Source organism: Epinephelus lanceolatus, chromosome 4 (assembly GCF_041903045.1).
Source record: "Epinephelus lanceolatus isolate andai-2023 chromosome 4, ASM4190304v1, whole genome shotgun sequence".
Taxonomy (NCBI): domain Eukaryota; kingdom Metazoa; phylum Chordata; class Actinopteri; order Perciformes; family Serranidae; genus Epinephelus; species Epinephelus lanceolatus.
The window spans coordinates 11,737,318-11,760,027 of NC_135737.1; the positions used below are offsets into that span (position 1 = coordinate 11,737,318).

The 22,710-nt window shown below is 40.4% G+C and overlaps 3 protein-coding genes across 3 annotated transcripts; 1 reads left to right on the top strand and 2 right to left on the bottom strand.

Annotated features, from left to right (window-relative positions):
• Window positions 1-932: 932 nt before the first annotated feature.
• LOC117260326 (uncharacterized) lies at window positions 933-5,803 on the top strand. The gene is made up of 3 exons (XM_033632309.2): window positions 933-1,012; window positions 2,348-2,575; window positions 3,457-5,803. Exons 2-3 carry the CDS (start codon window positions 2,360-2,362, stop codon window positions 5,332-5,334), a joined length of 2,094 nt encoding a protein of 697 aa, XP_033488200.2. The 5' UTR covers window positions 933-1,012; window positions 2,348-2,359; the 3' UTR covers window positions 5,335-5,803.
• A 1,720-nt stretch (window positions 5,804-7,523) lies between these two features.
• Window positions 7,524-16,906, bottom strand: LOC117259450 (uncharacterized). The gene is made up of 8 exons (XM_033630784.2): window positions 16,611-16,906; window positions 15,521-15,619; window positions 14,533-14,749; window positions 13,566-13,636; window positions 12,895-13,020; window positions 12,265-12,550; window positions 11,045-11,793; window positions 7,524-10,363 (listed from the first exon to the last, which is right to left on the bottom strand). Exons 1-8 carry the CDS (start codon window positions 16,764-16,766, stop codon window positions 10,097-10,099), a joined length of 1,971 nt encoding a protein of 656 aa, XP_033486675.2. The 5' UTR covers window positions 16,767-16,906; the 3' UTR covers window positions 7,524-10,096.
• Window positions 16,907-16,992: 86 nt separating this feature from the next.
• Window positions 16,993-22,670, bottom strand: LOC117259482 (uncharacterized). The gene is made up of 4 exons (XM_033630836.2): window positions 22,483-22,670; window positions 20,751-21,090; window positions 20,143-20,205; window positions 16,993-19,140 (listed from the first exon to the last, which is right to left on the bottom strand). The coding sequence occupies exons 1-4, from the start codon at window positions 22,606-22,608 to the stop codon at window positions 17,675-17,677; spliced, it is 1,995 nt and encodes a 664-aa protein (XP_033486727.1). The 5' UTR covers window positions 22,609-22,670; the 3' UTR covers window positions 16,993-17,674.
• Between the last annotated feature and the right edge of the window lie 40 nt (window positions 22,671-22,710).

Sequence of the window (22,710 nt, forward strand, 5' to 3'; positions counted from 1 at the left end):
TTAAAATTCAAATTTTCCTGTGCTTGCATTCAACTTAGCTATCATCAGTTCAAAGGAAGCATTATCAGCTTGACCAAGTCAGTAAATTCTGGTTGAGTCTGACTCTTCTAGTGGCACAGAATAATTCTAGCTGCAGTGATGAAGATGCCTGTAAATTCTCTTTCTACCTCCATGTAGACAAAGTTGGGGAGATTCTGATAAAGACCTTTAATACCATTCACCCAGTTTTTCAATAACCTCTTTCAAAGAAAATTCCCTCATGAGTTTTAAAAGGTACCAGCCTCTCTGTTACATTTCCAACACAAGTTGTTCTATATCAAGCCCATTCTAAGAGGGCTTACTGGTGTATAATAGTACCTATAAAGGATCTTTAAATGTGTAAATTTATGTCATCCCTAATGAACCATCCTGCATTTATTACTATGTTGTTCTATTTATGTACTTTAGTGTTAGTGTTACAATTTAGATCCCTTTGCCAAATCAGTCTTACATTTTTGTATTTCCCACAATGAGTATCTGTACCAAACTTTAAGGGACTGAGGCTGAGTGAGCAGATCTAGGTAACTCGAAAAATATTTTCCCCCTCGCCTGGTTTGCCGCCCATGCCTCCAATGGTACTTCTAAATGGGAAGTACCTCCAAAGATGACTATAAAACAAAAACACTGTATTAATATAAACCCATTCTTTATTAAGTTTCTATTTCTTTGAAAGAAAGAGTCATCTAGTTTTGGACTTACTGATTTGGTTTGTCAGTATGCAGTTTGGAGTTTTTAAGTCTGTCTCCATATATGACAGAAACTGTGCTGTGCAGTCACCACATTGGTTTGACCAAATTGTTTTTGTCGTTTTTCTAAGAAAAATCATTTCATAACCGCAACTTCCTGTGCAACAGATAAACGTGTCCCACACAGCATCCTCTACAGTCGAGTATAAAGACGGTCTGCAAAGTCAGCTTTTAGCAAAAGTATCCTGCAACGAAACACAACTTCAAGCACTGCCTTCTCATCGGTGGTAAGTTTTGATTTAATAGCAATTACATTGGTATAAGAAAGCAAGAGTAACACTTGAAATATATTTACTGAATAGATGATTGTATACACCTTTAATACTTTTTACCAATCTAACTCAAGAAACAGAACAAAATTATTAATAAATTAAATCAAAATATACTTAAAGTCACAAAGGTAAAAGTACTCATTTCATTTCAGAATAATATATATTATTATTGTCATTATTGCATTAATGTGTTCTTCTCTTTAATGTTGCAACTGATAAAGGTGACCCAGCAAACAATAGTCGTGATTTAAACGTATTGGCTATATTTAGCTCCGATTTAGTCTAGCTACATGTAACCCAAATCTAGCCGATTTAATTCTGAAACTGATTAAATGTAATTTTCGCCATTGCAGATGGCGTGCGGTATGATATTCAATCACATATGGAGAGTCAACAGTAATTAAAATATGTTTATCTCCATTTTTTGGACATGGTCTCTACATAGACGTATAATTGATGACGTCTACACTTTGGCTATGGTTAGACGTCTACCAAATTTTCACTGACAGCCCAAATTCAGCCGTGATTTAGCCTAGATGACAGGTCTTCATGTAGATGGCTATTATATGTGTTTTAAACCAAAAAATGCTTGCTGGGGAAGCTCATTTTAACAGATTTCATTGTAATTATTTTGATGATTATATTTTGCATTAATAATTTGAATCTGCAGGGTAACTAAAGCTGTAACTAAAATAAATATAATGGAGTAAAAAGTAGAGTATGTCTCTCAGAAATGTCACGGAGTAGAAGTACTGTAGAAAGTAGCATAAAATAGAAATACTCACATAAATGTACTTATTTACTCTCCACTGCTGCTTTTTATTACACCCAAAAATATTAATCTTGAAGCTATTTAAATAGTAATCCATTCTGTTTCCATTAAGCAACCAGTGTCTTCAAAAGTGTTGCAATGAATACAATGTACAATACAAAGAGATACTCTTCAAGAACAACTAATGATACTAACTTTAGTATTTAATTGTATTTAAATTATGATGGTTCAAAGAATTCAACATGCAAGATGAAGAAAATAAAATCTATTCATAATATATTTTAGCCCAAATACTATAGAGAATAGTTGTAATGACAAATTCCAGCAGTTTTAACTCAGTGATGTCTAAATTACGTAATTCTCTTTCAGATCTTTCCCAGAACCAAAGCAAACTTGACATAATGCTTTTATAAAATAAACTGACAGAATTTACAATTTTGAGGTGTGTATAAGAGACTTTGGAAGGAAGAGTATAATTGTCCTGTTTCAATAGTCTCATACTTCATGTTTGTTCTCAGCTGTAGCTGACCATGTTGGCAGCTTTAACTCTGGCCTCCCTGAGCCTCATGGTGTGGGCGTCTGACCTCTGCCCCCCAGCCTGCCAATGTGAAAAACACCTGACCAGTATTGGTTGTCAGGGGAGAGGACTGGACCAGATCCCTGAGCTGCCAGAGGTCACAGAGAAGCTCTACGTCTCATACAACGAGATACAGGAAATACCTACGCGTGGGCTGGAGAAGCTGCAGGTTTGAAACATACGGCAGCCTGAAAGCTGCACTTTGTGTGTGATGCTTTTTAAAGTAGACATACATACATCAGATGGCTTGAAACACATGATTCTGATCCACAACAAAGTTTAATGGGTTCTTTCTTGGCCCACGCTACACCCTTCCACCAAGTTTCATGAAAATCAGGCCAATAGTATCTCCGTAATCCTGTGAGAAAACTTAACTGAAAACATAACCTCTCTGGTGGAGGTATCAACCAAGAAATTGAAAAACAACTAAAGCATCCTTTACAATCAAATCATCATAAAGTAGAACAGAATTCTTAGCCTATTTGGGATTCCAAGACACTTTGACACTGATATTGTGATTTTTTTTTTAACCCAGTAGCCAGAAAAAATGTTTGTGTTGTATGTTTCTGCAAACCACAGATACATTACATCTGTACTTTATTTTGTAACGGACATGTTGAAACTTAACATTTTTAAACAATGCTGTGGTCAAAGTGTGGTTATGTTTAGACACCAAAACCTGTTTATGATTAGGAAAAGATCATGTTTTGGCTTAAAACACCCACGCTTGGTGGCACATAAGCTGCTAGGAAGGCAGGGATGGGTCAGTGAAAACGCAGGTTCAGAGCCACAAATGCAGCTGGGAAACACTGCATGGGGTTGCCAAAAAACCAACTTTAACTTGTTTGGTTGTCTTGAACAGTGGTCTCAGACTGGCAGCCATCACTATAAATGTTTATATGCTACACACAAATGTAACATATACATGGTTTCCAGAAATGTACAATGCCAACATTTTCCTCTGGTGACTAGGCTGCTTTATTCAGTGATATTTCTGAAGAATTTTAGTTAACAGACACAAGTATTCTCCCTTTCCTTGATATTTTCAAGGTCCTGGATCTGACTAAGAACCAGCTGAATGTCTTCCTATCCCTCAACCCAGTTTGGCCCAATATGACAAACCTGTCTAAGCTCTTCCTACGCAACAATGGACTGAAGTCTCTGCACCCTGGTCAGTTCCTAAAGTGCCCTGCTCTCACCTTACTGGACCTGAGCGAGAACCAGATTGAATATCTACCGAACGGATTCCTCCATGGATTAGGTAATCTGAAGACACTGTATTTGCACTTTAACCAGATTCGAATGTTACAGGTTGGTGGCTTGGAAGGAGCCGTCGCCCTCGCTGACCTCAATCTTAGCCATAATAATATAACAAAGATAGAGGAAGGTGTGTTCAACAACTCCTCTGTGCTCAAGAAACTTGTTCTGTCCAGAAACCGAATCACAAGTGTGGATGAGGCCTGCTTCAGAGGAGCGACAGGTCTCCAACAACTGGACCTGAGTGGCAACATGCTGATCACTGTTCCAACTGAGGCACTGAAGGATGCAAACAGGCTCATGTATGTGTATCTACAGATGAACAGTATCATTAGCCTTCCAGAGGATTGCTTCTCCTCATTGGCCCTGCTGGTTAATCTGGACTTGAGCAACAACAAACTGACCACTCTGTCTGAGGGCTCACTAAGAGGCCTGACCATGTTGCGAGAGCTGGGCCTCAGTACCAACCTCATAGATTCTCTTCCTTCTAAAGTTTTCAACGACTTGATCAGCCTTGAATTACTTGATTTATACAGGAACAAACTGACATCCCTTCCTCTGGACATATTCAGGAACTTGAACAACCTACAAGAACTGCAGCTGGACAACAATCAGATCTCTGCCTTACCAGTTGGGGTGTTTGATCCGCTGTCCAGACTCAAAGAGCTACATCTGTCAAACAACCGCATCCTGAAGCTCCAAGACTCTCTGTTCAACAAGCTCAAGTCCCTGCAGAACCTGTACCTGGAGAACAATGCCCTGAAACACCTTCCTAAAGGCCTTTTCCACAAGATGAGGGTCCTCAGGGAGATACATCTGAATGACAACCACATCAGGTCTCTGCATCCCTCAGTCTTCCATGGTCTGGTGAGGGTACATTTGCTGATACTCTCTCGCAATCATCTCACCTATTTACATCCGGACCAGTTCAGAGAACTTATCGCTTTAAAGGAATTAAAACTAGATGAAAATCACATCGGCAGTCTTTCAACAAGCCTGTTCATGAATCTAACTCATCTTGTTGCACTGGATCTGAATCATAACCACATCTTAAAGCTGTCTCCTGATGACTTTGTAGGGTTGACCCACCTTAAAGAGCTCAAGCTGAGCTGCAATCAGCTTAATGACATCCCATTCAACACCTTCTACCCCCTCAACAGCCTCCGCAGGCTTCTGCTAAAGAACAACAGCCTGAATAATTTACACCTTCAGCTTTTTGCCCGACTTTCAAATCTAACAGAACTCAACTTGGATGAAAACAAGCTGGATCACCTGCAGCCTGATGTATTTCAAGGGCTAACAAACCTCCAGAAATTGAGTTTGAAGTCCAACCAACTCAGATCAGTGGAGAATGGGACTTTGGAGCCACTAAAAAGCCTTAATGCTGTCTGTCTGTCAGGTAATTTGTGGGACTGTTCCTGTGCACACATTTTCTACATCAGCAGCTGGGTAAACATGCACAAAGACAAGCTCAGAGACCAGCCCGTCTGCTTCTTTTCCTCTTCTTCGTCACCCTTTACTGAGGATACACCATTGTCTCAGGCAGCTCTGTCTCCCCTGCTGCCACAAGATGATTGCATTAAAAGTGCTGCAGGTGGCCCATCACCTTCATTTCCTCTAGAAATGCTGAATCTGCTCATTATGTCTCTCATAGCTGTCAGCTCACTGTGACATCCTTTGTAGTGGTTTTGTGCCCTCTAATCTTTTCTTCCTGCCTTTACATTTCATGTCTGCTCCTGCTGTTTCAGTATCTGCACCACAACCTCAATATACTGTATATCTGAATAACTACAAGTGCATTTAAACATTGTGTAAATCACATTTATTAGGGAAAATCTGCACTGGAATAATATGATTACGCTAGTCCAAGATAGATTAGTGCGTGTTAAGAGAGTTCTTGCAAAATTGGAAACTGTTCATGATTTACTAAGTAAGATCCTTACTTCAGGCTGTGAGGGTTGAGTATGTGTTAAAAAATACTGTTTAAACTGTCTTGATGACAGGAGATATGTTTGTAATCTGTTGATTGTGTTTGTGTCTGCAATTAATTTTGATAGTAAACCAATTCAATAGAGAAATGTTTTCAGCGCTTTAAGCTTCTTCTGATATATGCCAATAAAAGGAAAAAAAAATCACAAGATTTAAAGTTCAATGTTTATAAGATTGACTTACAGTTGCAAAGTTGAGATATAACAATACACTCCAGAAGAGAAGATACAGATGAAACATTCTTACAAAATAACTGTTTCTGTATTGTTCTCAGTCAGCACACTGGCTATTCTAATGCACACAAGGCAACTCACAGTTGTATTTTATTAATCTATTGGAGATCATCTGAAACAAGAAAAGAAAAGCCCTCTTCATGGTCGTTAAACTGTTATAAATATCAGTCTTACAACTTAAATAAGGTTGATAAAAAAAAAAAAAAGTTGCTCACAATAAAATCAATCACACATTATAGTCTTAAATTTTACAGTTTGGATCAACAGTGAGCAAAATACGGCTCAAATGTAACTGTGGCTGTTAAGATTGTTTATGACACCTCTAAACTGAGACTCTGAAAGTAATGAAAACGGCTTGTAAACTTTTAAATTAATTTGACACATTGCTCACCAAGTTAAAAATTTCAATTATGAGACAGTTTAAAAATTTTTTTTAGAAGCCTACACAGCTGGGACCGTATTCACAAACATTCTTAGAATACCCTCAGAGAGCTCCTAACAAAGCCAAATATATACATATATACATATACATATATATACATATATATATATATACATATATACATATACATATACATATATATATGTATATATATGTATATATATATATATATATATATATATATGTACAGTACAGGCCAAAAGTTTGGACACACCTTCTCGTTCAATGCGTTTTCTTTATTTTCATGACTATTTAAATTGTAGATTCTCACTGAAGGCATCAAAACTATGAATGAACACATGTGGAGTTATGTACTTAACAAAAAAAGGTGAAATAACTGAAAACATGTTTTATATTCTAGTTTCTTCAAAATAGCCACCCTTTGCTCTGATTACTGCTTTGCACACTCTTGGCATTCTCTCCATGAGCTTCAAGAGGTAGTCACCTGAAATGGTTTCCACTTCACAGGTGTGCCTTATCAGGGTTAATTAGTGGAATTTCTTGCTTTATCAATGGGGTTGGGACCATCAGTTGTGTTGTGCAGAAGTCAGGTTAATACACAGCCGACAGCCCTATTGGACAACTGTTAAAATTCATATTATGGCAAGAACCAATCAGCTAACTAAAGAAAAACCAGTGGCCATCATTACTTTAAGAAATGAAGGTCAGTCAGTCCGGAAAATTGCAAAAACTTTAAATGTGTCCCCAAGTGGAGTCGCAAAAACCATCAAGCGCTACAACGAAACTGGCACACATGAGGACCGACCCAGGAAAGGAAGACCAAGAGTCACCTCTGCTTCTGAGGATAAGTTCATCCGAGTCACCAGCCTCAGAAATGGCAAGTTAACAGCAGCTCAGATCAGAGACCAGATGAATGCCACACAGAGTTCTAGCAGCAGACCCATCTCTAGAACAACTGTTAAGAGGAGACTGCGCCAATCAGGCCTTCATGGTCAAATAGCTGCTAGGAAACCACTGCTAAGGAGAGGCAACAAGCAGAAGAGATTTGTTTGGGCCAAGAAACACAAGGAATGGACATTAGACCAGTGGAAATCTGTGCTTTGGTCTGATGAGTCCAAATTTGAGATCTTTGGTTCCAACCGCCGTGTCTTTGTGAGACGCAGAAAAGGTGAACGGATGGATTCCACATGCCTGGTTCCCACTGTGAAGCATGGAGGAGGAGGTGTGATGGTGTGGGGGTGTTTTGCTGGTGACACTGTTGGGGATTTATTCAAAATTGAAGGCACACTGAACCAGCATGGCTACCACAGCATCCTGCAGCGACATGCCATCCCATCCGGTTTGCGTTTAGTTGGACGATCATTTATTTTTCAACAGGACAATGACCCCAAACACACCTCCAGGCTGTGTAAGGGCTATTTGACCAAGAAGGAGAGTGATGGAGTGCTGCGGCAGATGACCTGGCCTCCACAGTCACCGGACCTGAACCCAATCCAGATGGTTTGGGGTGAGCTGGACCGCAGAGTGAAGGCAAAGGGGCCAACAAGTGCTAAACACCTCTGGGAACTCCTTCAAGACTGTTGGAAAACCATTTCAGGTGACTACCTCTTGAAGCTCATGGAGAGAATGCCAAGAGTGTGCAAAGCAGTAATCAGAGCAAAGGGTGGCTATTTTGAAGAAACTAGAATATAAAACATGTTTTCAGTTATTTCACCTTTTTTTGTTAAGTACATAACTCCACATGTGTTCATTCATAGTTTTGATGCCTTCAGTGAGAATCTACAATGTAAATAGTCATGAAAATAAAGAAAACGCATTGAATGAGAAGGTGTGTCCAAACTTTTGGCCTGTACTGTATATATATAAGTATTCTTAGTTTAGGAGTGATTTTGGGGAATTCTCAGAGCCACTCTGAGCAAGGATGAGACAGAAGTAGTGCAGACACCCGGTGGAAATAAAATGAACTGCATCACAATATGAGACAAAGTGTTGGCATTGTTAGTGTGATCACTCTGCTGATGGAAGGTTGAGACAGACCCGAGTCATCACTGCTGCACTGTTGCATTTTTCCAGATGCCAAATATCTTAGTGTTGTGATCACTTTATTTCTAGTGTTATATCATTATTGCTAGGCGGAGATGTGAGCACATCTCTCATGAGATTAACCGCAAACAGCATGCCTGCACCATCTAATCTGTAGCATTTCATTAACTCACTGATATTCAGCATTTGGAAAATTTCTCTCTAATCTTTGTATTTCTGCCATTTCCTCCTCTGCTTAAGATACTCTTAAAAGTCCTCCTCTATACTCCCAACAGTTATTCATCTTAAGAGCTCTTTTAAGAGCTAAGGTGCTTTTTGAATAACTTTTATCTTTTCTAGGACCTAGTCTTAACTGTATGGGGAAATTCTTAGAAAAAGTCATAATTCTAAGAAAGTTCTAATAATTTTGTCACCAGAAGCAACTCTTTGTACGAGGAAGCTCTGTGGATACAGCCCCTGATCTTTAATGAGGTGTTCCTTCTTACAATTGATTGAGCAAAAAAGTTGAACTCTTTGTTGTAGTGTCCAGCCTCAGATCGTACAGGCTGACTTTATTTGAGTCCTTCTGTATGAGTTAAAAAAGTTAAAAATGCTGACAGTAATTGTCTTAAACTTCCTCCCAGACTTTTCTGACATCTGCCGACAAACCCTGCTTACAAATATATTGAGATAAAGAACTATGGGTACGTTCGCATTACACGGCTTACCACTCAATTCTGATGTTTTCCCCAGATCTGATCTTTCTGCCCTGACTGCTCACATACATGTTTGAAGTGATCCCTATCTATCGTCAACATGAACATATCTCCGCCCTGAAACGCCTCACATGCAACCAATAAAGTCACACACATGGAACAAAAAATGGTTAGTAATCAATGTCTGTGCAGTGAAGTTTTATGTGGGAAAAACCATGATTGTTGGGGGGAAAAGTCAGATGTGTGACATCAGAGCAAAAAAAAAAAAAAAAAGAGTGTTTGGGCCACATTTGCCTGTAATGTGAACGTAGCCTAAAAGGCTCTCCGTACATGCAGATGCCTCCAATGAAATGCAAACTGTTAATGCAAATTGTCAGTTATTCCCACATATAAATGTTGCATGTTATCTTTCTTTTATCCATGTTTTCAATGTAGGGCACCACATGCTTGTTTCTAAGTAGTTCTGACTGTGCCCAGTCATTTACCAGCAGTTCTTTCCAAAATCTCTAGTACCTTATTCAAGCTGTCGTACCTGACTCACTCACCGTAAGTCTGTCTGGTGGCAGGTAATGCCTTATATTCATTAAGGAGCCGTGTGTAGGATTTAGTGTCATCTAGTGGTGACAACTGCAGATTGCAACCGGCAAAAACTTCTCCCATGTGCCAAGCATGAACTCCCGGTTAGGATTCAATCAGTGTTCATCGTTCAGGAGGTTTTTACTCGGAGCCTAATTATCAGCAGAGGTCCTCTCCAAAACAAACTATTCTCCAGGTGATTATACACTAAAGAAAACATACTTACTATATTTAATTTCTGCTAACATATCCCCCTAAATCCTACACACTGGACCTTTACATTTTAAGCACAAAAAGGTGCTCACCTAAGCCTCTTGAACCTTTAAGAATGATCATGTACACAGTAACAGTCTCCAGCTTCAACTAAAAGGTTATTCATTTATTTGTTCACTAATCCGAACCCCACAGTGTAGCTACGGCCATCAATCAACAGGTACGGGAAGCTTACGTCATGCGCTCTGTCACCAGCGCAGACGTCTTGTCACAGTTTAGCTTCAGATGTAGAAACACTTGTGGTCTTTCAGGTTCCTCAGGTAGGAAAAACTCTTGCCACACTTATCGCACATAAACTGTTTCTCCCCGGTGTGTATCTGCTGGTGGGCTTTTAGGCTGTTGCCCTGGTTGAAGCTGCGTCCACACGTGTCACAGCTGAACGGCTTCTCCCCAGTGTGGATGCGCTGGTGTCTGTTCAGGTTTCCTGTGTTGCTAAAGCATTTCCCGCATGTGTCACAGCTGAACGGTTTCTCTCCTGTGTGGACAACCTTTGGAGAAAAAAGTTAACAGAAAAGCTGTGAGTGAAATCCTTTTTGATGTTGGATTTACAGATGTTAAGCCTTGTATAAAGATTCATACCACACTGAGCCTGCTGTAAGAAATGTTTAATATTCTTTATTCCTAAATCTCTTTTACTTTTTTCTGTGAGGTTTGCTCATATCAGTCAGATTAACCAAATTCTCTAAACAGCCCAAATTTGACATTAGTCTCTTGTTTCAGCCTGATGAATGCTGAGTGTTCTGCTCATGCGGACACGCATGTTCATACATGTTTGTGAGCAAGTTTCATTCATATTACAGGATCTGAAATAATAAGCGAAATATTAGCAACACAGCTGTCTGTGACGTGTCATCAGAGTAGCATAAAGGGCTCAATTTTAAAGGTTTTTTGTTCCTAATTTATACAACCAGCATCACTGTCAAATGTTGACAGGAAGTGTGCCCCACACAGAAGGGCAATGTCAGCACTGAGGGTTTTGATGAAATTCCTGACACTTCTGTATCATCCTAACATGAGGTCCATGAGTTTTCCTTTTTATTCTATAGCACCATAAAGTATCTGTGGTAGTAGACAAGGAAAGTTCCTAAAATGTACATCTTTCATAAACTCTTTGTCCGCCTAAAGTTCCTTTTTTTCTTTTACAAAAACAATACACAATGCAAACCCACCTGGTGTGATTTAAGGCTGCTGTGCTGTGTAAACATGCGACCGCAGATGTCGCAGGAGAAGGGCCTCTCTCCGCTGTGCGCCTTCAGGTGAATCTTCAGGTAACTGGATGACTTGAAACTCTTTCCACAGAGTGTGCAGCTGTGAGGCCTGTCCACTGTGTGGTGCTGCTGATGCGAGCGCAAGTCAGTAATGGAGTTGAGCCGCCTGCCGCAGAGCACACACGTACACGGAATAGTCGCCGCATGTGTCTGGAGATGTTTGCGGAGCGAGTCGACACAGGCCACTATAGTGCTGCACGCTACGCATGCCAGCGACTTCATGCCCGAGTGAGAGTGAGTCTTCTGGTGCATTTTCAAGGCACTCTTCTGGATGAAACATTTGCCACAGGTCTCACAGCTGAAGGGACGCTCACCAGTGTGTATCCGCTGATGGCCTTTCAGAGTGTCAGCCTGGTTGAAGCTTTTGCCACAAGTCTCGCACCTGAATGGCTTTTCCCCTGTGTGTATTCGCAGGTGGCGCTGCAGGTTACCTTGTATTGTGAAGCTTTTGTTGCAGTACTGGCAGTTATAGGCCCGCTCTCCTGTGTGGACCATCTGATGCATTTTCAGGCCGTGGGCTCGATAGAAGCTCTTTCCGCATTGTTCACAGCGAAACGGCCGCACCTCAGCGTGGAGACGCTGGTGGTTCCTCAGCAGCTGCTTCAAGGTGAAACCCTTTCCACAAACATCACAGGTGTGTGGTCTCTCACCTGTATATGAGAGCAATGAGTACTGTAAGAGAAATAGAATATGGCATACTGCAGAAATCAAAGGTAATATGCTTTTTAAAGCTCCCCTAAAAAAACAATTTTAATGAACATAAATCAAATGACTTGATGTGAAAGGGGTGTCTTGCACTGACAAACACAAAGACAGTCTGTCTGTTCTGCAGCACTACCGTGCTTTTCAGCCCCTTTAGCTCATTGTTTTGGTTTTAAGGCACTTTACTGTGTGGTTGAGTCTCACCACTCTCATTAAACTCCCATCAGGCTAGAAACAAACTTCAAGCTTCAAGAAATTAATGATGAAACCTTTTCTGCTACATGTGTAAATGTGTTTCCTATGGATGTTTCTTTACACCATACTTCCCCATAACAACCTTTTTAAGGTAATATCAGGGCTGCTGATTTGTCAGCTTCTTGTGGAGTCCTTATGCCACCGTACTGTATTACCACACTCACCTGTGTGAAGCAGCATGTGTGCATTGAGGCTTCGCTGGAATGAAAAGCCTCTGCCACACTGAGAGCAGATGAAGGGCTTCTCTGCGTTCGCCCCGTGGACGGCCTGGTGGGCTTTCAGCTGCAGCAGTTTGGTGAAGGTTTTTCTGCAGTGTTTGCAGCTCAGAGGCTGCTGGTTCTGGCTGTGACTCTCCTTCTTTGCTCGACCTCGATGGGACTTGGGCTTTGTGACACGTTTAGGTCTGGTGGGGAATCCTGGGTCACCTTCATCTGGATCTTCTGGTTCCAACTGACAAAAAAATAAACAAAGAGTTGATTCATTTATTTTAACCCACTGTTCCTTTTCTTGTTTTGGTGGGCTGATGCTAATCTCAGCATTCACTAGGCTAGGAGGCAGAAATCTCTAACAGGTGGAGTTCATCACATGCTTAACATAGACTGGCCTTAACACTTACATTAACACAGTTAGGACACCATTCTTAATTATGAAAACACAGACCATGTATGTTTAATTCTTAAGATAATAAAGGGGGGCATATACAGACAAATATAAGGTAAAAAAAACCAAACAATAAAAACCTTAAAAACAGACAAAATAACACACAGAATGAATGTGATGGTCATGAAATCAACCTGGTAGTCTGGGTCGTCATCATCGTCCTGGCCCAAGTCATCTTTGAACTGACCAGAATCAGAGGACGCCTGGTCTGCAAAAGCCTCCAATCCCTCCTCCTTTATTATCACAGGTTGGACACAGTCCTGAGAGAAGGAGAGAATATGGAGTCAAATATCAGACAGCACAGTGTCTGGGTGGCCTAGGGAACTGAAAATAAAAAGACATGGCTGCCCCAGTCCACATAATATTATGTCCTTTGGGTCTAGGTCTGTTATTTGTATTTTGGTCCAGGCACTTTAATTCCAGTTAGGGGAAATCTTGCTACAGCATACAGCAGTATTTCAGACAACAGTGTGCTCCTAACTTTGTGGCAACAGTTTGGGGAAGACCCCTCTTTTGTTCAACGTGAACCTGTGCACAAAACCAGCTAGTTTTGTCGGGTTGGTGTGGATTCATTGAAGAACATGACTGGCCTGCACAGAGTCCTGAACCTCATCTCCAACACCTCTGGGATAAACTAGAATTCATACAGTGACAGCCAGATCCTATCAACCAACCTCAGTGTTGTCCCTCACTAAAGCCCTTTGACTGAATGCAAGCAATTTGGCAGCCAGGTTCTGAGGCTGTAACAGCAGCACCTTACACAAAAGATATCAGAACATTTATATAAGACAAGACAGGATTTTACCTCATAAGTTCTGCCTTTCCACAGGTGAATTATAGGTGATCTCTTCACTCCAGCATCACCGCTTGCAACAACTGTAAAAATTCAAAAAAAGCTTTTCATCAGTATTTTGCTCAATTTCCACTTCATCAGACCAAGTACAATGAAGAGAGAGAGAAACCAAGAAAGAAAGATGGTAGAGACGCAGCACCTTCTTAATTTAATTTAAGAACTCTTCAACAGCAAACTGCTCCTACATCAATACCCTGTAAGCACTTGTGGTAACAAAGATAAATGATGTCAACTGCAGTCAAAGTGCAGCGTTTTATTATCTTGTAGATATGTGAAAACTCAAATGCATCTTTTCTTTCCTGCCCTACAAAGCGAAACAGGAAAAAAAAGGACAAGAAATTAACAAAATAATAATACTATAATAACAGCTGAAGTGGGCCGTGTTTTTGGCATCACCAGGCAAAAATCCCACTAGAGTCTTTGAGCACAGTGTAATGTATGTAGTCTGAAAGTACACAGACTTAAGCACCTCCTCTTGGGTCTGTTTTCAGGAAAATCTAGTCCATGACGTCCCTGTGGCCCAAAAAGCATTTTCTCCATAGATCACCGTTATGAAAGAGACATCTGTTAAATTCTTTGAGAGGACACTTCAAACTGCAAACAAGGTCAAACATGACTCTTTCTTTCATGACTTTTTGGACCATGGAGATTTTATATTTGTAAAACTTTCCTCAAGCCAAGAAAACGGATTTATAAATGTGTGACGCAATTACAATATTAAGTCTACGAGTCGAGTGGGAACTCAAGGGTGGGGCCAGAACACAACTGCACATATTCAGCGGGCCTGAAAACTTTCTTGGCATGTTCGCCAGGCAAGCAATTCCACTGGGACAATTCTGTACCAATGGAATCAGTATAAAAGACCAATTTTCCACTCAATGTTTAATAAAGAAAAACAAAACATTAAAAGGACAATCACCTCTGCGACACTTCCTCCCTGAGCGCTGGCTATGAACAGTCTCTCCCTCTGCGCCGTTGGTTGGAGCCCCACTGTCCTCCTTCTCTCCACTGCTTCCCTCTGTCAGCTCTTCTACCTCCTTCTGACCACCGCTGCCCTCCAGTACCAGCTTCAGCTCCGTCTCTGCCACCTCCAGTCTCCGCCTCAGGTCCTCGATTTCTGCAACACCCTGTGTCACCTACAAAGACAAAAATAGAAATCGTGAAAAAAGGAGAATGAAACGATTTTGTAGTTAGCTGGTTTTCTTATCTTAATCTTTACTTAAAATGACATATTGTTAAAGCAATACAGAAACTTTGAACGTCAGAAGGCAATGGAGGACTACTTCAATGAATGACAGAAATGCTTGTTTCTTCTCTTCCATTTAAACGTACTGCTGTTTAACTTAAACTTATCTTGAAGTAAAGAAACTGATCAAAACCCAGCTCCAGCTTTCCATCTGTCAGAACTGATATTACAGTGATATCTTTGGCTTTGGACTGTTGGTCATAAGAAATAAGAAGTTTGAAGGACTTTAGGAAATTGTGATTAGATTTTTTACTATTTTCTGATGTTTTATAGAGCAAAACAATGAAGCGATTAAGCGAGAAAATCATAACATATTGAAAATAATCGCTGGTTGCAGCCCTAGGATTAAGAAATAGGTTAAAGAAAAAAATTACAGTAGTTCCATCAGTGTTATTGATATTCCATCTTACGCAGATGAATGAATGCATCTGCAGAACATATGCAGAACTGTTCAATAGTGAGATGAAACATGAAACATTTTACTCTCTGCCATGTAGATAAGTTTCAAATTTCTCATTATTTTTGTATAAAAAAAAAAACATGGATTAGAAACCAACTTGCTGTAATAACATCCTGATATAATGACAGATAATAACAATAGAAAAGACTGATTTTCAAGATGACCATAACACAAATATACCAGCACAGTAAAGTGACGTACCTCTAACTGCAGCAGAGAGGAGCAGTCATGGAAGAGCTGGCAGATCTTCTCCACAGCTTCTCGAGCCAGAGATGTCATGAAGACACTGAACTGAATCACCTGATGGGAACAACAAAGATCGCTGATAGAGGCAATACCAATACCACTTATCAAGTGTCACAGCAAGTGGAAAAATTAATGAATTGTTCCACTTAACCAGTGGGAGTAAAACCTGTAAAAAGAGCAACAGTTTACTTATCTTGTGATAGATTTTAGAAACTATAATTTTTCTATGGTGTTCCTCGAATCTTGGTGTCTTGATGTGGTATTTTGGAGGGATTTTTGACCATTTGCATCAATTCTCAAGTGATAAAAAATGCTTAAATTTGGCACCAAATCTGTGTAACAAGTAGTATCATCCCAAAAGTTGCTGCACCAATTTACGAGACATAAATAAGCATGGGAATAGCCACCATATACTTCCATCATAATGTTCTAAAAATTCAATAGTTTTCAATAGGCACCTAACCACAACACAATGTTTATTACAGAATATGATGAGGACAAACTTGACACAGAGCTGAGCTTAATCTCGAATTCATCCCCAGGTTCCCTGCTTTCAAATGATGTATACCACATCTATGTGGCATATACTGTTGATCTGCAATCAGCCCATAAGGATACCCTAGTTCCCCCTGAAGAAGACGGGTTCATGGTGGGTCTGCAGGTAACGTGCACGTTAAGTGAAACCTGTAGCTGAAACGCTTCTAGACATACAGCAGATAGATAGGCCTGGGCCTGCTGTCCGAATCAAGATGGCGATCAAAGATGGATTCTTGTCTGTGTTGATAAACCAGAACTACGTATTTAGATTTTATTTTGCTTTGTATACGCTCCACGTTTCATAGCATTCCTACTGTGAGTCTTTATTTAAGTTTAGCCGTAGTAAGCTAACTGAAGCAGCTAGCTAACTATTCTATTTCTATGCTCAGCTGGTTGTTCGGACGCCAGAGGAGGGAGCATCAACACAGGAGATGATGTAGGCGACACCGACAGCACCGACACAGCTCACACACACTCAGTAACGTTAACCGACAATAGTTTAACGTACCTTCTCCTCTGAGGGCCCGGGTGTGTTTTCAGTTGTACATGAGGACACTTGTGGGTGTGTTGAAGCGGAGCCGCCGATAACTTTGGTCATTTCGGTTACCGTCGTATTCACCATTATCTCCAAAATGGAGCCAACCTGCGCTTCCAAATCTGACATTCTGATACGTTAATATGTCAGCTATAAATTCAGTTTCTGGTCTATAATTTTACAGTACAACAAATGACCATTGCAGCTACAATATTGTCGTCATGGTGAAGAAACTCGTGCCACTCACAACACGGATCCCATCTTCCTCTTCCCAGTTCATGCTCTTCAAAATAAAAGCATGCATACCTACTGCGGTCACATTCAGTCATAAAGCAGTCATCAGTAGACATCACAACAGAGGGATAATTTTACTGTTACTTTACTTAAAGGTCCAGTGTGTGGGATATTTTGACAGACATGATCATGGTATAATAAGTGTTTTCTTTAGTGATAATTCAGCTCCCAATACAAACTTCCCGAACAACATACATTGAAGGAATTCTAACCAGAAGTTTCAGCTGGTTGCAATCTGCAATCTTGACTGCAAGATGCTAATAAATCCTCCTAAATCTTACACAATGTTCTTTGTAAAGGATGCCGATATATTATCTGAACATGTGATGAAAGAGTGTGCTGATGACCGGCTGTACTGTAAATGTCACATCTCAAGAATCACAGCTTTATTTAGACATTTATTTTACTGTGCTTTGCGCTGTTTTTGAATACATTATGAACTATAACCCAAATCTGAGGAATCAGATAGATGAAAACAACCTTAAACCCGAATTTTAAAGTTATCTGTCTGGATGTCCAGTACCAGTAGCTGGTGGTTTGGCTCTACACCAGTCCCTCCTGTGGTACTAGTTAACGGTATGTGAAGCTTTAAAAGTGCATTTTCTTCAGATATCCAATACATTTCAGGACTAGGTGTTTTGCACTGACAGGAAATAAATAATGTAAGATCTACCACAGGTAAGAAGGTAAGAATACAAAGAAATTACTGCTGCATTGTCATTATTTGCACCACCTGCACAGTTTCAGGACGTAGTGAGTGTGTTCCCTGATATTTTCTGATACTTCTCAGCACAGTTGTGTCTCTTGAGCAGCCTTGAGTCTGAAAATCCAAGTCCACAGCTGCTGCAGGAATACGGCCTCTCTCCTGTGTGGACCTGCATGTGAAACTTCACGTGTCCAAGCTGCCTGAACCTCACTCCACAAACTTCACACTCGTAAGGCTTCTCCCCCGTGTGTACCCGTAAGTGTCTGAGGTAGTTTGTGTAGATCCTGAAGGCCTTGCCGCACTGCTCGCACGTGTGTGGTTTCTCTCCGGAGTGCTGCAGTTTGTGGGACTTGAGAGCCTGGCGAATGATGAACCTCTTCCCACACACGTCACAACCGAATGGCCGTTCTCCAGAGTGGATCCGCTGATGGTAGTTGTATGTTGCTTTGTAGAAAAAATACTTCCCACACGTGTCGCAGTGGTATTGCATCTGACCTGTGTGAATGAGCTCATGTCTTCTCAGTGAACTTGCAGTGTCAAAGCTCTTGCGGCAGGTCTTGCAGCTGAGCGGCGTAACATCTACTGTCGTTCTGTCCCGTCGATAGATGACTCTGCGGGTACCTCGTTCTCGAGTCCGACTCCTGATGACCTGCCCGTGTGTTTCATCATGAGTTACTTTCTGGTGTTTCTGCAGTTGGCAGTTGTAAAGGAAAGTCCTACCACACAGGTCACACATGAATGACTTTGAGGCACCATGAATGAGCATGTGGGCTTTCAGCTTGTTGTCCTGAATGAAACTCTTCCCGCACACTTTGCATTTGAACGGTTTTTCACCTGTGTGAATACGAATGTGTCTCTTCAGGTTGTGTTGCAGGGTGAAGCCTGCCCCACATGTCTCACATGTAAACATTTTCCCCTTGTGGACTGACTGATGCGTCCTGAGCGACCTCCTCTTTACAAAAGCTTTGCCACACACCAAGCATTTGTAAGGATGTTCACCAGTATGAATGCTTTTATGGCACTGCAGAGTGAACGCATACCTGAAACTCTCCCCACACTCTGAGCATTTGTGCTGCTTTTCAACAGTGTGTACGACTTGGTGAGCCTGCAGGTTGTGTTTAGTTTTAAAGGCCTTCCCGCAGGTGGAGCAGTTAAACGGCCTCGTGTCTGTGTGCACAAGCTGGTGAGTCTTCAGGTGCATTTTTGTTTTGAATGTCTTCTCACAGAGCTGGCACTTGAAGGTAGCAAACTTCTTCTCCTCGTGTCGCAGCAGGTGGTACTCAAAAGTTGCTGTATTCCTGAATTTTCTTGGGCACTGGTCACAGGTGAAAGTCCTCTGTTCTTTGTGAGTGTTCATGTGCTTCATCAGATGAAACTGGCGGTTGAAGCTCTTGTTACAGACATCACATACAAAGACCTTGCCTTTCTTCCTGACTTCTGCTTCCTGTGTGTTTTGGCTGTCAGTGTTTTTGGATTCTGTCGTGCTTGTTGTGGTACAATCACCTGCAGTGTCCAGAAAGGAGAGGAAAATACAAAAGTTAAGTCACACAAGAGTAGAAGAGGCAAAGACTGGGATTTTTATGTAAAAGGACACAATTTGGTACGAGTTATTATTTGACTTAAAGGGCTGGTCTATCTGTGTTCCTTTCCATGTTCTTCAAATGGAAACTACCACTCAGCTGTAATCAAAAAGCGGTGACGTAGGTTTCAGTGCTGACCCACCCTCGCCACACTGCACACACCTTTCACACCTTTCAATGACAGTGTAAGCATGGAGAGTGAGTAGAGTAAATGTGTTAGCTTGGAAGATCTGAGCTTGGAGGTGGAGCATGGTGTTATTAAACCATTATTAAGCTGGGTGAGGACACACTGTGATTCAGTGCATTCTGCATTTGTACTGTATAAACACTTTGATAGATCCACAGTCAGTGTATTACCTCCAGTAGATGCAGTCGGCACGCTTTAGGTGTGTAGACGCAGAAAGAAGCTAAACAATGTAACCTGCTCTGGACATAATGTTAGCTCGGTTTACATCGTCACGTAGGAACACAAACTAACTAACCAGTCAGCAGTAGTGGTAAGTGGCATCTCCATGTGTTCTGCGAAGTGAATTTACTGTTTCTGTCAAAGTAGTCTGGTGGCTGTGGATGGGAGCAGCAGCAAAACATATTCTAGCTTCCTTAAAACAGGAGCACCCAAGGAAAATCAAAATCAGCTACGTGTACTATATTGAGATCACTCGACTGCTTTACCTCACTGTCAGACAGCCCTTTCCAATGGGGAACTGAAGCCGTTGTCTATACTCTCTTCAAAGCCACCAGACTACATTGGGAACCGTAATTTTACCTCACAGCACACTGGAGTTACTGTTCTACCGCTGACTCGATTGTTTGTTACTGTGTGACTTTCGCAACCAAACTAACATGGCGTCCATAGCAGTGTATCATGCAGGAAGACTACTTGGACTTGGACTACTTCTTCCACATTCACAATTTAAAATCTCACCATGTTTACTGGCCGGTGAGGTATCAGCTTCAGAGTTCACCTCCTTTATTGCCTCTCCACCATCTAAACAAGAAATGTATAGTAAAGAATACAGACATACACACATTAGTCGGTTAATCAACTGAAAATGCTGTAAATGTTCTGTTCTCAATAAAAATTTAAATTAAAAATAATAATATGTCTAGATCAAATTTTCCTTAACAATTAGATGGAAATTGTTTTTCCCCCTTAAGTTTTGAGAGTATTTTACTGTTGTTGATATATTTATTTTGTGCTTTACTATTATTACTGTGACTCAGGAAAACTTGGTTAATGGGTTATTTCTCCTTTTTAGTGGGTTTGCTGTTAATAAAATAATAAAATAGGTGAAAAAAATTAAAGAAATGCACCAGCAACCTAATTTAACTGACTCCGATGACAGTACTGCATGTTCAGGAGCAGGATTTTAGCAAGCCATGGAGTATTTGTACACTGTCCCAGAAGTAGAGTTGAAATGTTCTGTGTTTATTTTCCATTTTGCTCATAACACATTTTTCTGCAGAGTACTTGCAGAGAGCTTTTCATAGGGTTAGAATTTTATGGTGGAATTTTCCTTAATGGAAACCCACCAGCATCATGTCCACTCTCCATCCCAGCAGCAGGCGTTGATCCTGTGACTTCCTCCGTTAGCTCATCTGTCTTTCTTTTTAACTTCCCAAAAGGCTTCAAGGTGTAAATCAACCCGCTCTGCTCAAACAGGACCGGGCAGCCGTTCAGGACATTTTCTCTCCACAGTCTGGCATTTTCAAAGCTTTCAGTTGTAGTCTTCAGCTCATTCTCCAGCTGCCTCACTTTGGCCTTCAGAGTCTTGTTCTCATTGTGCAGTATTGAGGAAAGTTGGGAGAAAATCACGTTGATCTTTCTCGTTGCCTCCTGAGCCAACATCTTCACAATGTTGTCAAACTCTGCCTGTGAGGATTAAAATACAGCAGTCAGCACTGTCTGTTATAAAATAAATATTAGATTAAAGTATCTGACGTTAGACTGGTGGACACAAGTATGTGCTGTTACTGTTCATGCAGTCTGTCAAAATGGAATTTCAGTGTCCCGACAAATGGTTTTTAAATGTAATATAAAGTGGAGGTATTTGGTTGCATTATATATTACAATCACACTATCCAGTGATTATTACCTATTAAGAGTTTCAACTGATGACCCAGCATATTTTAATAATTATATATTACCTTCAGCACAACTATTTAAAGTCTGAAAGTATTGCAACGTTAATATAATCATGCTAAAATTATAAATTCAGTGATTGGCTATCTAATTAAGGAAGTTAAGCAAATGAAAAGGACAAGGCTCTTTAGGGGTAGACATTATTTAGACAAATATCTAGTACAAGTACCTACTTAGTTAATTTCCACTGCAGAAAAATGAAGGATGCCGAGATTTGCAGGTTAAATTTGGCTTTTTTTCCACAGAGATGTGATGGCTTGGACCAGATGTGGATTAAGGCAGTGAAATCATCACTGTGAGTTATAGCTAATTTTAATTTATAGAAAGTCAGTGGAATGGCCCATTTCAGAATAATGATTATTATAATATTGGATTGTAGTGGTGATGCATTAGTGTCATCACTATTGGTATCAATAATAAGTATAACTTAAATATTGTAGCTGGTAAAGGTTGGTCTAATGTCAACTACTTTACAAACTGCGGGGTAGCTTAATTCTAAATAGTACAATCATAATTTATTAGATGATTGATATTTTGGATTATTAATCTGAGTCAGCAAAGTAGCTTGTGACAAAAACTGTCAGAAAATTGTAACGGAGTAAAAAGTATTATAATGGCGTCCAAAGTATAGTAGAGTATAATTATAAAGTAGTATAAAACAGAAATACTCAAGTAAAGCACAAGCATCTCAAAACTGTACTTTACATGTTACACGTTAACGTTACCACTGCAGAAATGTTTTTAGCCGTTAGTCCACTCCGCCATTAATAGAAAATAACAAATGTTATAATTCAAACAGCTGCAATCAGAGCCTGTTCCAATATTTAAATGCCACTATCTAACTCGTTGGCTTTCTCTAACTTTTGTCCCCTCCGAACTTTATTTAACTTCACATTATTAGCTAGCTAACGTTACTGTTTGTGATGACAGTCCGCCATCTTTGTTACGCTGCCACTTTACTTGATTTCTCTCCGTCGGTCTAATCTTCCCCGCTACACTATTTCTGACCCGTTTAACAAACTCTCGGTTGTAAGCAGTCCTCCACGAATAACAGAAATTAAATGACATCCATTTTATTTATATGAAATGTATGCCAACTGAAAATACATTAAGTCGACTTACCTCACTTCTTATATTTGGCACCTTTGAAGATTTTTCTTCCTTTATATGTCCGATATCAACAGCTGTCATAATGACAGTCTCCATGATGGACTTCGTTTCAGAATAAAACACTAGGTTTTCTGACATTTTTACCTCCAAAGTTACCAGCCGACTCTCACAACAGCGCTTCTACACAGCAGGAGAGTCAGCGCCATTGATCCCGGAAATGGAAGCAGCACAAAGTCATAT